The sequence below is a fragment of the Poeciliopsis prolifica genome, unplaced genomic scaffold (genome assembly GCF_027474105.1).
Source record: "Poeciliopsis prolifica strain line A6 unplaced genomic scaffold, Auburn_PproV2 SCAFFOLD102, whole genome shotgun sequence".
Lineage (NCBI taxonomy): Eukaryota > Metazoa > Chordata > Actinopteri > Cyprinodontiformes > Poeciliidae > Poeciliopsis > Poeciliopsis prolifica.
Window position 1 is genome coordinate 401,645 of NW_026562477.1, and position 16,182 is coordinate 417,826.

The following is a 16,182-nucleotide window of genomic DNA, read 5'->3' on the forward strand; positions in this document are numbered from 1 at the left end:
CAATCCAACCCAGTTAATTAATCGGAAGTAATGACGTGTATGAATAATAATAATAATTTCAGCAACTCTTAACAAGCCTTATAAGCTTTACTAAAGACAGTAAGAAACTAAAAACATTTTCTAAACCAACAAAATAAAAAACGTTTGATAAAAAGTAGAACCTGCTCAGCTTTCCATAAGTTGTTCTTTTCTACTTTTTCAGAAAATATTGCATGTTTACAAAATGAAAGATTAACAAAAAAAGTTATTGAGCATGTTATTTGGAAATAAACATGGCCCCTCACTGCTTTCACTTCAGTGATTTTTTTAAATCAAGAGAAAAAATGTAAATAAGTTTTTTACAGCGTGTTGAGCCTGCAGAGACGATGTTCTGTAAATGTGGAGAATTCTTGCTGAATGTGAAGCGTGTTATTGGAGCCGGATGAATTACTGCTTTGCACCTGCATGTAAAGATTCCTGGATTCCTGTCGACTTGTTTCCACATCAGTTTCCTGCAGATAATTCCCAGGAACAGGCGGCGCTGAAACAAAACCACGCGGAGCGCTTTGTAGTTCAGACATGAAAAAGAGATGTAATCATCGTGTACAACCACATCGCTGCATACTTTATACTTATTACATCTTATTAATGACTTCTTTAAGCCTTTCAAGTGTTCAAATGCTTTCTGCAGCTCCACATTTCAGAGATCAGGCTCTAAATTGCAAAAACGGTCACAGTGAATCCATCCAGCGTAGCGTGGAGGGGAATGTGCGTGGAGCAAAGTGGGTTAACAAGTAGTTAAGAACAGCATATGGCTGCAAATCAAGGAATATGAAAAAGCTGCGCCTGCATCATCATCAGAAAAAAGCAAACAAAAAGGCAGCAGCAAACAACAGTGACAGGTCTGTGGATCAAAGCGGCGGCTGCAGGTAGGTGCAGAAGTTGTTCAGTATTCCACCAGCGTCGCTGCAAACCCCACATGGCCCAAAATAATCTGCTCCAATGCATCAGAAAATGGAAGAACGTTCGTCCTTCTCTCATCAGCAAAAAAACAAAGAGGAGGAAGTAAATTGACAGCATGGTGTAAGTTTCTGGCAGCGTCTCTGTGCGGTAATTACAACTGAAAGACATCAGGCTGCATAAGGCTGCAGAAGACAGATCATTTACTAATAAGCAGCTCTGATTCCTGCGGCCGGGATGCAGAGGAAGCTCCTGGGGCCGCGCGCCCTGACAGGCCTTGATCAATCTGCTTTCCAATGAAGACACATTATTTTTAGATATGTGACAAGCAGAGGAAAACTCTGCTTCCCAGGCATGTTTCACTTTTATATTAGCAATAGGCACAAGTGGTGCATTTTCCACAGGAAGACGTGACAGGCTAATCCACAGAGAGGAGTGTTTCTGCCTCAGTGATCCCCCACACCCCCACAGTGAGCATGACAGTTGGAGCTATCTCCGAACGTCAGCAGGTAGAACTTGTTTGCATCATTATATATGAGCGCGTTGCCCTGTTTGTGCTCACAGAATTCATTTTGCAGATTAAAAGGAAAGTGTGAAACAGATTCATTAGGCGCTCCTGTGTGTCAGCAGCTCTGTGAGCTCCTGCAGGAATGAAACCGGATCTGTCCCCTGGAGAAATCTGGTCTCACATGATTACAGAAATGAGACGTGAGGAAAACAAATAGTTTGCGATGCCCTGCAGAACATGAACCTGACATTAACCCCCTTCAGTTTGGGAGCGTCGGCGCGTGTGTGTGTGTGTGTGTGTGTTTGAGGTTTGTTTGGCTCCTTGCGCCCCAGGAGATGGTAATTGTTACTTGTATATGCATGTTGGGGAATTTTGATCCGTGGTGATATTTTCTTTCCTCCATCCAAGGACAATTAGCACAGAGTACAGCAGATATCCGTGTTTGCTGGCAGCAAAGGCAAAGTTTGGATTAAAGAGAAATAAAAGGATACTCTGAATATGTGGAGCTTTGCACAGACACAGTTGTGACTGATCCGCACCTCGAGCTGAGGCTTTTCTCTGCATGACTAATATATCTGTGCTCTTTCCTTATGCGTTTGCAAGCCTTCTTGAACATCCTCCAGAGACACGTCTGCTCTTTGAACTGTGCTCTTCATCCATCAGGACCATGTCCACTGCAGAAGCTGCAGCACTCCAGCTTCTCAGCGTAGAATAAATCAGCTTTTGATGGTGCGGTCATGCTCTGAACCAGGCGGGAATGAAAGGCATCGCCAGCGTAAATAAACTGGGATGCTGCCGGCGTTGTGTTTTAAATTTTCCCCTGGCGCTGTGCAGCAGGTGAGCTGATGCAGTTTGCTTTCATTAGGAGAGAGGAAATGGCTGCGTAACAGAAATCACCGTAAATCACTTTGCTTGAGCCGATGCACATAAATGGTGCATTTTGAAAGTAATGTACTTCCATTTAGAGGAGCTTCTTTTGTGACTGCTCTGTGAGGCAGAGAGCAGCCAGGACAGCAGAAATATCTGGATCAGAATCCATATTCAGAGGATGTGTTACAGTAAAGAACCACTTTAATATATGCACATGTTTAATAATAGCTTGGTTTCCTCAGAAGGTTTGGGGTTCAAATCTCACCTGATGGATTTAATATGATGCTGAGTTTTTCATGCTTTGCTGTATATTAATATACTGTTCAGTTTATTCATATAGTGCACTTTAAAAACTGAAATTTCATTTCAAATTTCAATACCAGATATTAAACGTTTCTGTGTAATGAAGCCCAGTGGAGTCAGCAGCCATTTCTCCCCCTGCGCTTCCTGCTGGCTTCACAGCCGTCCCTCTGACTGAGCATGCATGAAGCGACAGTGGAGAGGAAAAACTCTCCTGCAACAGGAAGAGCCCTCCAGCAGAACCAGAACCTGGCTCAGAACAAACTGGTCTGCTTAAGGTTTACATGTTATCATGGATAAACACACAAGACAAACATTTGTGTCTGTTGAGAGGAAGAGAACCGCAAACTGACTGGACTTGGTTCAGTCCACACAATAAACAGAAACTTAAACTTCAACTTCTGCTGTGACGTTACAGTGGACAGTCCGGATGCTCAGAAACTTCTGGCAGCTTTTTGCGAAGTAACAAGGTAACAAACTTTAGTTTCTTTGTTAGCTGGACCCGGAGTGGCAGGACCGACCGGTGATTCTGAAGCTGCTGTCCACGTTCACATCTAATTTGACACCATGGAAGAAACAGCATTTTTACACCAAGCATCGTTTGGAGCAAACACATCTCAAAGTGCCACTTCTTGTCAGCTGCTGTACAGAAACATGGCAGCTTTCTGCATGTGGGCCAGACGTTACCGACCGGTTTGGTTCTGATGAGGTCTGGAGTTTTCCTAATGGCTGCTGCAGTTCGCAGCGATACGGAACCAAACTCTTGGAATTACTTTTCTGCACTAATATACAAAAATAAAACTTTCAAAGCTATTTTACCCGTTGCCATAAAACTGAATTTCTTTGATTAAAACATTTAGAAACTAATTTCTTATTTGTTAGAAATGTTAACATTTAAATAAGTTTATATCTGTTGAACATTTTTCACATTTTTATGTGATAAACCAAAATGAAATGGTGCATAGTTGTGAAGAAAAGGATAAATGATGCATGGTTCTTTATATTTTTACACATAAAAATCTGAAAAGTGTGGCATGTGTTAGTACTTCCTATCAGTTTCCTCCAGCTCTGCACAGGACTGAACATCTGGCCGTTCTTCGTCTGGATGCAGATGTCTGTGAACATTGGTTTTCAATTATTGCTAAGGATTTTCAATCGGATTTCAGTGTGGACTTTGACTGGGCCGTTCTGTCACAGCATTAAGCTGTCAGTCTGGGTGGACGTCCAGGTCCTGGTACGTCCACCGTGTGTCCAGCTGTGGACCCACAGAGCAGCCCAGCGACTCCCCCGCTCTTATCCTGCAAACTAGCCAGCAGCAATTAGCAAACACCTGGTGGATCTTCTCATCTGCTGTATGAGCTACTTCTCTGAGCAAAATAATAAAATCTTAACATAGAAAAATTTTTCTAATGACGTCTAGAAGACAGAGTGTCAGACAGACCAGGAGCTTCTTAAAGAGACAGCGATCCAATTTTAAACCATCAAAGTCAAATTTCTTTTAAGTCATATTTACTTGTCTGTGCTATAAAATGGAGCAGACATAATATTTCCCCTTTTTAACATTATCAGAGGACAGGATAAGGAGGGAACCAACTGAAGTGCCGACATTCACCTTTTCTCTGACTGAGCAAAAATTTACTGCATAAAAAAATCTGAATATTTGAGTCTGGATCTTTGTAAAATGTGTTGGAAATCTGAGATAGTTTTATTTTCTTTCTGGTGCGTTCATGCATCAGAAGTGACTCCGCCTGTGGAGAGGTATCCTCCACAGAGCCGTCTCTGTGTATTTACAGTATGAAGCCCCCGGGCCCAACTGGCGCCGCGTGTGAGGAACATATGCACCTTCCAGTGGGAGCCCATCTGACCGGGCCACTGGCTGACAACCGCCTGCTTCCCTCCATATGCAGGCGCCAGACGGCCAGAGCAGACTCTGCCCTTCAGCCAGTGAGACGTTACGCCGGCCTTTCACAGGACGCTCCTCTGAGTTTGGAGCCGTGTGTCATGACGGACTCGCTCTGAGCTGGAAAACCTTCCACACCCGCTCACCTGTACCTACCCAGACACGCTAACGACTGGCTCACAGTTGTTAAAGCCATAATTGGCCCATTACCCTCACCTTCAACCTGCTTTTGTCACAAACACACGTTGACTCGCAGAGCAGAATGTGATGTGTGAAGGAAATAATGAGTGGAGGACGAAAAGAGAAGCTGAATGCTGGGAATGTAGCCTCCAGGTGGGACACAGTGGACCCGGTTGGTCATTAGCATTAGCATGCACGGTTCTGACTTTAAGGTGACAGCCCCCCTCCGTCCCCAGGCTGATTTCTGATCAGTGCAGGATTACGGCTCTTTATCCGGGTGAACGTTCAGAACACCGAGTCCCTGCCGGCCGACACCGACCCGTTTCCATGGCACCGCCGGGCTTTCAGGGGCTGCAGATGTTGGCGCATATTTAATGAGCCGGATCACAGGAGCCCCCGACCTCGCCGGGTAATTCCTCTACCCAAGGTGCATCTGTTCGCCGTGAACTCGCTGCAGCCTCCTGCTGGCGCAACAGTTTCACAAAGTCACACGAGTCATCGGCTGCTGCTGCCACGGCAACAAGCAGGGCGATGCAGAGGGGAGCTGATGGTTTCCAACTCATCAGTGTTTAGTTTTGTTGAACAGTCAGAGATAAGAGCAGCAATGCACTGAGGGGGCAGAGTGACCACTGCAGCATATTACCCAGAACACCTGCAGGTCATCAGATAACTAACAGGCAGCGCGTCCCCTTGGATCTCCTGGATCTTATCAGAGTAACCCGGAACAGTCAGGATCGAGTTTTCTCTCAATATTTTCCTGCATCTTCAGCCTCTCCGGAGCTTCAAACTCCTCCAGTCACAAAGCAAACTCACCGCGCCGCTTTCACTTCTACGCTCCGAGCCAAATAAGTTGTTTCTGCCTCGGCTTGTTTCCCCGAAGACCAGAGCTGACCCACTTTCACTCGTCCCGCTCACCTTCAGGGCATCATCTGAATCTGGAAGATTTTCCCAGCAGTGTTTGGAATCAATGGGATATGATTAAGTAATGAATCTGAAACAATGAGGATAATTTTAAACAGCCGCAGTCTGCAGCAGCAGCTCGCTGCAGCAGCAGCTCGCTGCAGCAGCAGCTCGCGCTGCAGCTGTGGAGTCTGTTCACAGAGAAGACCTCTTGTGTCTGATTAACACATGGAGATGATTGATTTGATTAAAAATAGATTTTAATTTGAATTGTTTTACAGTCAGGTTGAAAACAGCAACAAAGCAGTTAAGGTGAACATTTTGATCAAACGTCTGACTTCATCTTCAACCTTTGAATAGAAATATGGAAGAAAAGCTAAATGGAGGAAATGATCCCATACGTTACATCTGACACGGTGATCTAGGGTTGGGGTCAGGGGTTAGGGTTAGGAACCTCTTTAACAAACTTTAACAAGGCTGACGGCCAGTTACCTGATTATTCTTCTTAATAAACGTTTGTCAGTTTATCAAACTTCATTTTTAAAGTTCTAACTGCCTCTGACTGGTTATGTATGTCTAACAGCAGGTGAATGCATCCTCCAAAAAAACGATTTTTGGTTATTGGAGAGTCTGAACGTAACATTTAAATAAGTTTACATTTAAACTTATAGTTTATAAGTTTATATTTATAAAAAAAACTGGATTTTATTCAGCTTTTACATCATTGACGTGAGACATGAGTCATAATTCTGCACCAGAAGAAGCCAAATGCGATTAAATCCAGATTTCATTTATTTTAAATAAGAAAAGAAGAAACCAGTAGGACATGGAAACATGAAGAGCAAGGAGTCTTATTCATCCCCTCCTTATCTCAGTTTAATGAAATATATTACTTATCCACTCCATAATTATCAGTATTTATATGCCTTTTCAATATGAGGTGCTAAAGAGCCAATAAATAAATATTAAACAAATTGATTACGAACTGAATAAATGTAGACAATGACTGCAATGAGAAATCGTAGACTATGACAGAAATCTGTAGTTGCTTCCGTTAATAATTTTTCTGCATATTTTTGAAGTTGTTGATGGAAACAGAAGAAAGTTTGAGGGTTTTGCTGCAGCCATGCGATGCATCAACATCTGCAGAGACCACCGTCTGATTCACTGCAGAGACCACCGTCTCATTCACTGCAGAGACCACCGTCTGATTCACTGCAGAGACCACCGTCTCATTCTCTGCAGACCTCTGGGTGGAAGCATGTCTCATTTGGATTTTCTGTTTTGCAACATTTTAAAAGTTTCCTCAGAATCCTGCAAACAAAATCGGATTTCAGCAAAAAATCAGAAATGAGCATCAGGAGCTGCTGTGAAAGCAGTTTCAGTGTTGAGAGCTCTGCTTAAATTGATCAACTTCAATATTTTTAATAATTCAGAATCTGAAGTGATTTTCTGAGTGGCATTTAATTAGTTCGTTTTATTAATATGGACACAAACTGGTGGATTTTTCATCTTCACACTGAAATAATAGGAGAAATTTTCCATCTTTTAAAGTATTTATGCCCTGAAGTTTTTCTAAAGCAGCAGCTCAGATTTCCTCTCTTCTGCTTCTGGACACAGCGAGTCACAGAGACATATTTAACATTTTTATGAGGAATTTAAGATGAAATTAGTGGAAAAACTGATTTCTGTAAGGGTTTAATATTATCCAGGACTGAAAGCGTCTGTCCTGTAACTATCAGCTGCATCCCGTCTCCACACACCTGGATCTCTGCATCAGCTTCCTGTCGTTCTGCACATGCTCAGTAGCAAGTCGGTACGTTTGAGACGGGATGCAGGAACCGACTCCTGAATAACAAGTTAAAGTTTCTCCTCAAAAAACTGTTTGCAATGTGAATAGTTGTTTCAGATTCTGTATATTTGAGGCAGAGTCGTTGTTTTTACTCGGTGTGTGTTTGGAGTGTGTTCTGCAGACGTCAGAGCTGAAGCAGCAGATTGATGAACAGCTTCAGCCTTCAGGGTGTCAGGATGCTGAAGCCTCTTCCTTCCTGCAAAGAGCCCAAAAACATGACCACTGACAGCCACTCCTCCTGCTCTGACCTCCCAACACTCATCACAAGTTAAATAGATTCAGAAAAAGTCTTATTCCCACTCTTCACACAACCCTAAGGCATGCACTTTATATTATTTCAACTCTGAACACGCCACATGTGGTTAGAAATGCTTTAATTGTTCTGAAAGTCTGAAAAGACAAAGATGACAAGAAGATTATCAGGAGTCTGTTTCACACTCCGAAGAAACAAACTGGGGATTTTTATCCTCTTTGACAGCAAAAATGTAAATGTTTGCATGATGTTTGACTGGAATAAGTTTCCATTTTCATCTGGTTGATTTCCTTTAATTCTGAATGAGAAGATAAATTTATCCCCTCGTGAAGCAAGTGAAATTAAAGCATTTACAGATTTACAGAAGATAAATCTGATGGATGGCATCAGATCTTCTATTCAGCTGTGACAGCTTGAGAAAAATATGTAATAAATGAAATAAAAGGCGTTTGCATCAAGCTGCTGAGGGTTTCTGAAGGAGTAAATATATAAAGAAAACTGTTCATGAGTCAAACAAGCTGGAAAGTCCGACGTGTTTCTCTATCAGTGAAAAACAGGAAAAAATCTAATCTGCTTAATTCACAAACTTTCTGGATAGAAATATTTCCTGGGATCGGTTTGTCCACTGATGCAGTTCTGAACGCGACGCTCGTCATCCATGAATGGTGATGGATGAGGGTCAAAATGAGAAAATCTACTTAATGGAGCTGAATGATGGATGGAGGTCCAGTTACTCAGATGGACAGAAAGAACTTCCACTTGAAACAAAGTTGGAGAGAAAAAAGGCTGAACATTTTGTTAGTCTGACATTTATAGTCTAATTATTTCAGAGCAAAAGGAGAAAGAGGCAGAAATCTGACTCGGCTAATCTGACTCCCTCAAAATGTTCCCAGAATTTATGTCTTTAAATTTCTTGTGAATTTAACGTCTTTATGCACGGAGGGAATAGATTTGCATCCTAACTGTTGCCTCTGTTGTTTTGCAGGTGATTCTGATGCTAACCAAACTCTTTGACTTCAACCTCAACAGTGTGACTGAGAGTTCATTATGGAGGTAAGAGTCTCACACGTCTCACCACATCATGATGGGAGCAGGTCTGAGTTTGACACAGTAAATTGGTCTGAGACGCCGGCGAGACGCCGTCCACACTTCCTCTGGCTTTAATCCAGATCCAGATCCTCACACACTGAGAATCACTTAAATGTTTGAAACTTCTGGGGGAAACTAAAGTCAGAGGAAGATGTCAGGATCAGGAGCCAATCAGAACCCGGAGCTGAAGGCTGGTTTTGGGTTCTGAGCCCAAAACCATCGGCTCTCAAACTCAGACTGTGCTCAGGTAAATCTGATCAGGTCAGTTTTATGAGCTTGTGCAGTGAGTTATGAATAAAGACAGTCAGTTGGATTACTAAACATATTTAGATTTGTGTCACAATGTTTGAGTTTTTGCATTTTGTTCTTAGATTAGTGTTTTTCTTCCCCTCTGACTTGTAGCTGTTTTCAGTCCCAGTTCTTCTCCATGTTCATCAGTCAGACTTGAATTGGTTCCACCGAGACAAAATAATGAATCTTTAATAAATATTCGATTTTCTGCCCGCTGTGTATCACAGCTGTCAATCCAAACACTTATTAAAAACTTTCTTTTAATTTGCCTTTGGCTAAATAACATTATTTAATGTCCCTTTGGGATTAATTAACCATTTTGAATAAGAAAAGTTTCTTTTAGTGAAATGTTTTTATGGAATATTAGCTAACCACCTTTACAGCGTTTGTTATTGTCTGGACTAAAAATGACTTTATTGAGGGAAGCATTTGAAGGATTTCTGTGCAGCCTGAGGCGCTGCAGACACGCAGCGCTGCGGCAAACGCTGCGGCGAACGCTGCGGCGAACGCTGCGGCGAACGCTGCGGCGAACGCTGCGGCGAACGCTGCGGCGTCGCAGGAGGCCACTCAGCTCAGAGCATCCAGCCATGATCCCGCATTATCCCGGTAATGGTGCCTCTCCAACGCTGTGATAAATCTAATAACCTGAGAAAATACGGCGCTTCGTAATGGACGGATGATTAAAGGTGTGTGTGGAAAAGCCTGACAGTCCGACAGAAAGACAGATGAGTGACCAGACGATTCACGTGTTCGAGAGAAGAGTTTAATGGCTGGACGGGACATCAGTAGAAAATTTACAGCCGGGAAGACGGAGCAGCACCTCGGGGAGCGATTCCAGCCTGAAGTAGGCAAAGCTGCATGAGGTAACAGCTTGAAATTTTTCTGCCCATAAAATGATGTGCTGGGCGTGAGCATGAATCTGTCAGGCCGTCATTTCTTTACGGACAGCAGTGAAGTCAGCGTTTTTAACAAGTAACAACACAAAGTCAAAAATCTCCTCAAGTGAATCTCCCAGTTTTCTGTTCGTCTCCAATTTTACAGATTTCATCTCTTTATTGATTTAAAACTTGGCTTTGCTCTCGTAAGCAGGCAGCTCTCAGAGATATGATCTCATCAGTGAGAATCTGATTTGGTTTAATGTCATCAAATTGTTTCATATGTCAACAACCAAACTGGGTTCCAGCAACACAGCAGAAAACAATCAGTCAAAGTCAAGAGACGAATGAATGCGATGCTATAAATGAAAAGAAAAAGCAAACAGTGACATGCGGTCTGAAAGATACTGGAATATCAAACCGTCCAGGCAGCAGGTCGAAGATCTTCATCCATTCTCTGTGAGGATCAGGAAGACACTGAAAAATACTGACTGTATTTCAATTTTTAGCATCCTTCAACACACAGTGAGACAAAGGCCAAGCAGCTTCCATTCAGGATTATAACACTTTCACAGTGTCTATGAAACGCATTCAGCCCCTTGGATTCCTTTCATTGCTATTACAAATCAATCGTGATTAACAGAATTTGGATTTGTGATCAAAATAAAACCCAACGAAACCTCTAATGTCAAAGTGGAAACAAATTTCCACAAAATATAGACAAATAAATAAAAATATGACAGTCAGTATTTAGTATTTGCTCCTTTTGGCCGCCGTCCCAGCAGGGAGTCTGTGAGGATCGATTCATCTGGACGCTGCAGCGGCCATGACCACAACAACCGTAGAACTGGAGAGTAGTAGGAGAATCGAACAGGAACGATTTAAGCCTGGTAACAAGGTGTCAGCCTCACAGTCTGAGAACTGAAAGATGATTCAAAGATTGATCATGAAACTAAGATGATACAAAACCCAAAACATTCAAATTTAACATAAGTTTATAAAAATTGTTGGGTTTTCTATACTCTCCATTTTGGATGATTTTACTTTGTGGGTGAAAGTCCTGCAGTGTCCATCTGCATCATTTACTGGAGGTCCACATTTTTACAATCCTTGGTTTCCAGTAGTTGGCCCCGCAAAATAATGCAGAGGCCTTTAAGTGGCCCGTGAACCACAGGTTGACCCCCGCTCCTCTTTGTCCCTCATTCTTCTCTGCTCTGGGTCTCATCCAGATCCTCATGTTGAGAACGTTGGCCGGGTTCCTGTCCGCTGTGACGGACGGGCTGAAAATGTTTCCTAATTGGGCTTTTATGATCATTTCTCACTGTCCAATCACAGAGCTGCTCGTTTTAAAAACACGCTTATGGTTAAAAAAAACAAAACAGGTTTTCAGGAGCCGGAGGTGAACCGTAGATCATGATGGGATGATGGAAAAGCACTGCGGATGTGGAGAGGAGAGGAGGAGGAAAGCTCTGATTTAGCAGAGAGAGACAGAGAGACAAAGAGAGAGACAGAGAGACAAAGAGAGAGAGAGGTGGACAGAGACAGAGAGACAGAGAGACAAAGAGAGACAGAGAGACAAAGAGAGAGAGAGAGAGAGGTGGAGAGATGGAGCGACTGCAGAGATTCATCCTGGCGACTCATCGCGGCTGTTGCTTGTCTGGAGCGGCGCTGCTGGCGGTTCCTGAGATCCATGGATCTCTCTGTCTCTCTCTGTCTGTCTCTCTGTCTCTCTCTGTCTCTCTCTCTGTCTGTCTCTCTGTCTGTCTGTCTCTCTCTCTCTCTGTCTGTCTCTCTGTCTGTCTCTCTCTCTGGACTATGATGAACCACATTCCCGACGGAGCTGCCTATCAATGTATTGCACTTATAACTGAGACTTTCTAATAAGCTTTTTAATATGCGACTTCAGACAGAATTTTAATCTGTTTCACGAGGACTAAAAAAGGTTTTTTTTTAGGTTGTGAAAGTTTTTAATGCCTCAGATGTTCCTAATATATCCTGGATCCATTCTCCCCACTGAGCCGTATCGGTGTAATAATGCAGATAACATTCCCGCGTCCTTGGACCAACTCGCTCCGTCTTTGTGAGGCCAACGCGCCGCCAGCCTGAAGCCTTTTTCCACCTGCAGCTGCAAAAATCCAGTCAGCGTGAGGTCAGAGCGGCGCGGTTCACACCCATGTACCGTCTGGACACAGCTTCCCACGGCCTGACGGGGGTTTGGCCCTGGTTCTGTCCAGGTTCTGTCCAGGTTCTGTCCAGGTTCTGACCAGGTTCAGCCCAGGTTCTGTCCAGGTTCTGACCAGGTTCTGTCCAGGTTCTGACCAGGTTCGGCCCAGGTTCTGTCCAGGTTCTGTCCAGGTTCTGACCAGGTTCTGTCCAGGTTCAGCCCAGGTTCTGTCCAGGTTCTGTCCAGGTTCGGTCCAGGTTCTGACCAGGTTCTGTCCAGGTTCTGACCAGGTTCTGTCCAGGTTCTGACCAGGTTCGGCCCAGGTTCTGTCCAGGTTCTGTCCAGGTTCAGCCCAGGTTCTGTCCAGGTTCTGTCCAGGTTCGGCCCAGGTTCGGTCCAGGTTCTGTCCAGGTTCGGCCCAGGTTCGGCCCAGGTTCTGTCCAGGATTGAGCTCAGGTCCGCCACTCTGAAATTTATCATTGGATCATTGTCCTGGTTCATAACCATAATGGAGGAGCTTGTCGTGGAGCCCAGAGGTCATGGGTCATTCATGAGGCCTCCTTCATGGTGACGCTCCATTGAGGACGGAGAGGATTCCTTCTTCCTGAATGTAAACAGAAATGTCAGATTTCACTGGTTGTAGTATTTACCCAGAATGCCGTGCGCTGCAGTCCTCTTCCTGCTTTTGGAGCGGTCTGCATTCTGCTTGGCGGTCGTATTCTTTAACCGGACCCAGACAGGTTTTAGTTCGATTGTAACTATTTTTCTCATCTGTTTTCAGATTTCTTTCGATTGGAGAACAATGTTGGTTTTTGAAACTTTTCACCCTATTTCCTGACATGCACATGGTTTGAATAACTATTTTCTCTTAACTGAACTAATTTGATTATATTTATCTGACTAATTTATTTGATAATCTGCAGGATTTAGTTCGGTGAGCTAAGAGTGTAATAGATTATTTTTCACTGCGTCGTTTTCTTCTTGAAAAATCATTTTTCTCTTGGTGTGCTTTCATCCTCCCGGGATGCGGACGGTGCACAGCGCTTAAAGTTGCTGCCACAGTAGAAATGCGTCACTGGGTCTTAAATCAGGTTTTCTGTGACAGGAGCCGATCAATAGTCCGATGATGTCACTGCCCAGTGAACGCAGACACCAATGATTTCTGATAAACGGTACCAGCAACGCATTCACTCACCACGGATACCGTCCAAAGTAAACCTGAAAGGTTCCCCAAGGGAAGCAAATCGGTAATATGTTGAGAATATTTTTCTATTTTCATGGCTTTTTGTAAACTGTGACATTCTCTGAAATCCCTTTAAACAAGATCTTCAGTCTGGATTTAAAGGAATGAAAGAAACAGATCAGTCGGTGTGAGCAATTGCTTTATTTGAAGTCACGCGAGGCGTTTAGGGCCGTCTTCCCTGCATTTTTAGGATTTGCATGCTTTGGTCTTTTTTTCTCTGGCTTTGTGTGAAATGAGAAAAAGTTCCTTGATTGAGCCTCAGGCCTCTGAAAACAAATTAAACCTGGCAGCTCAGAGAAGTCGTTCAAACTTTCAAAGATAGCCTGGAACGCTAAAATCCTATCCAAGCACAGATTTGTCATCAGTGGTGTGGCCGACATTAGAATATATTCACGCTCCTCTGAGGACGATGTGGGTTTACCAGTTTAAATCGATTTAAAACTCTGTAAACATAAAGTGTCTCTGGCTGACAGAAGAAGATCCAGCCCTGAAGGTTACAGCTGCAGTATCTGGAATAAATATTTCAAGGAAAGTTCATTTATTTTAGTAATTTATTTTGAAAAGTGAAAACTCATACTATATAAATTCATTATTCAAACATTTCAAGGTCTTGTTCAACTTCTTGGGACTCCAGGATTTGCATCAAAATTTGGTTTGGTTATTAATTATGACTACATTATTAATTCTTTTATTAATAATAAATTGGAGTTTCTTTAATTGAATCGGGATACAACCAGAATATCAGGAATTAGCCAAATATGTTAGTCTCTCATGAATTGTGAATCTTTTCATCAGCCTCAGTCTGGACTTCCTCCCATTAACTTGGATTGCTCCGGTAGCATGTCAGCCGGGCCAATCGGAGAACAGAAGGAGACGTTGTGGAGGATGATGGTGATTTTCTGCGCCATTTTAGAATCATAGTCTGCCAGTAGAGGGTTGCAGTTTTATCAGAGGAAATGCCGTTCAGTCTGTGCTGCTCACGCTTCAACGTCCTGAAATAACATCAACAGGCGCCTCGTTCGGATCGGCACTTCCACTTCACAGTGGAGGACGGCTGCTTCCAGAGCAGTCAGGTTCTGCTACACGTCATAGCATCGAATGGTTGTATTTCATACATTGTGGCCAAATGTTGGCATTAGGTAAAATGTAATATAGTAACAGAGGCCACGCCTCCAGGAAGGGTCCAGATCAACTTTACGACGCAAAGCGTAGAACAATGGGCTGGATTTCCATCTACTGTAAGCAAGAACAGCTGACAGTAAGACATGTTAGTAGAGATTAAAATACTTTATTTTATATAACATATTTAATTAGATGAATTTATTTCCACTGTTTGTGTAGAAATCCCACAGGATGACCTGGATCACAGCTGAGTTCAGGAAGTTAAAGCAGGTCTCGTCTGGGTTGTGTGTCTCTTTATGAGATAAAAATAGAAGTCCTCTGTTTCCTTTATTCAGGTCAGGAGAAGAAAAACTGACTCCAATACACTGACCCCCATAAATATAACTAGCATTGGAGAAAAATGCAGCTCCCTTTACTTATTTATCTGTATCAATAAACTCGTCCAGCCACTCGGCTGTAAAGTCAATGTGCCGACTTTTATCTTAATCTCTACAGTTTAAACATTTCTTTTGCTCTTGATGACTCACTTTTTCAGTCTGAATGTGTGTGTCATTTAGTCTTTTGATAAAAAGAAGTTTAGAAAATGTTTTCAAAGAAAACATTCTTTTGGAAGATATTAATCTTGAAACAATTCCACTGTAACTGCAGAAGATGAGACGGATTTAGGAGGTCGTCAATCATCGCTGCCTCAGAGATTTCTTCAAAGATTTATTCTGGAGTCTGAATATCAATGAGTTTTAAGTTTTTACTTGCAAAAGGTTCCTTCAAAGATAGCATGTAAACAGTCTCCACCTGTCAGATCAGGTGTGAGGTTCTAGTAAACAAGAGAGCGCTGCTAATTAACTTTAGTCCCATGGGGGCCGTGCAGCTTCTCCAAGTTTTTTCAGAGGTGATACACAAGGAGGAAGACTAGACAAAATGGAATTTGATTAGAATCAAATGTTTTCTATGCATGCAATTTATAAAACTCAACTTTTTATTAAGTAACCCCCAAGCTGGATCAATGGCTACAACAGATCCCAGGAACAACATCAGACATCTCAGTCCAGAAATGTGCAGCAGTCCTTGGCACAGCCACGATACTGCAGGACCCTCAAGCTCCCAGGCCTCTGGTAGAGGATATATAGATCTATATATATAGATATATATCCTCTGGTAGAGGACCCGAGCTCAGAGGATAAGAACCACCCGCGGTGGGGGAGAAGGGAATTTTCATATATATATATATATGTATTTATTTATTAGAGGGAAAGAGAGAGAGATTAATTATATGGAAGAACCCGGAGCACCAGAGAGAACTTTAAACAACCAACCAACCAAAGGAGATGATTGTTGATTTCACGAGGAAAAGAATTAGATCAAACTTGTTTCCTTCGTGGGAGAAGAAGTTGTGGAACATAAAGACCTCGGTGTTCATCTGGACTGGAGACGCAATAGAGAAGCGTCTATCAAAAGGCACAGGACTTCTGGAGGAAATCTGGTGTTGAAAGCATCCTCTGTTGGGGCAGCATCAGTCCCAGGCTGGTATAGAAGGCTGGTTCTGTTCTGGACATGTCAGTGGAACCTCTGGTAATGCAGAGAATGATTCTTCATAGGATCAAGAAAATTATGGACAATCCTGACCATCTTCCCTACGAGCATATGTCTTCAGTCAGAGGCTTCTTCAGGTTCAGTGTGGTACAGACACTTCAGGAGG

The 16,182-nt window shown here is 42.9% G+C and overlaps 1 protein-coding gene across 1 annotated transcript in view; it reads left to right on the forward strand.

Moving 5' to 3' along the window:
• Positions 1 to 16,182, forward strand: part of LOC129354028 (VPS10 domain-containing receptor SorCS1-like) — a 137,586-nt gene that overhangs the window by 59,516 nt on the left and 61,888 nt on the right. Inside the window, 1 exon segment of the mRNA XM_055023510.1 lies at positions 8,688 to 8,755. Coding sequence (XP_054879485.1) covers positions 8,688 to 8,755 — 68 coding nt within the window.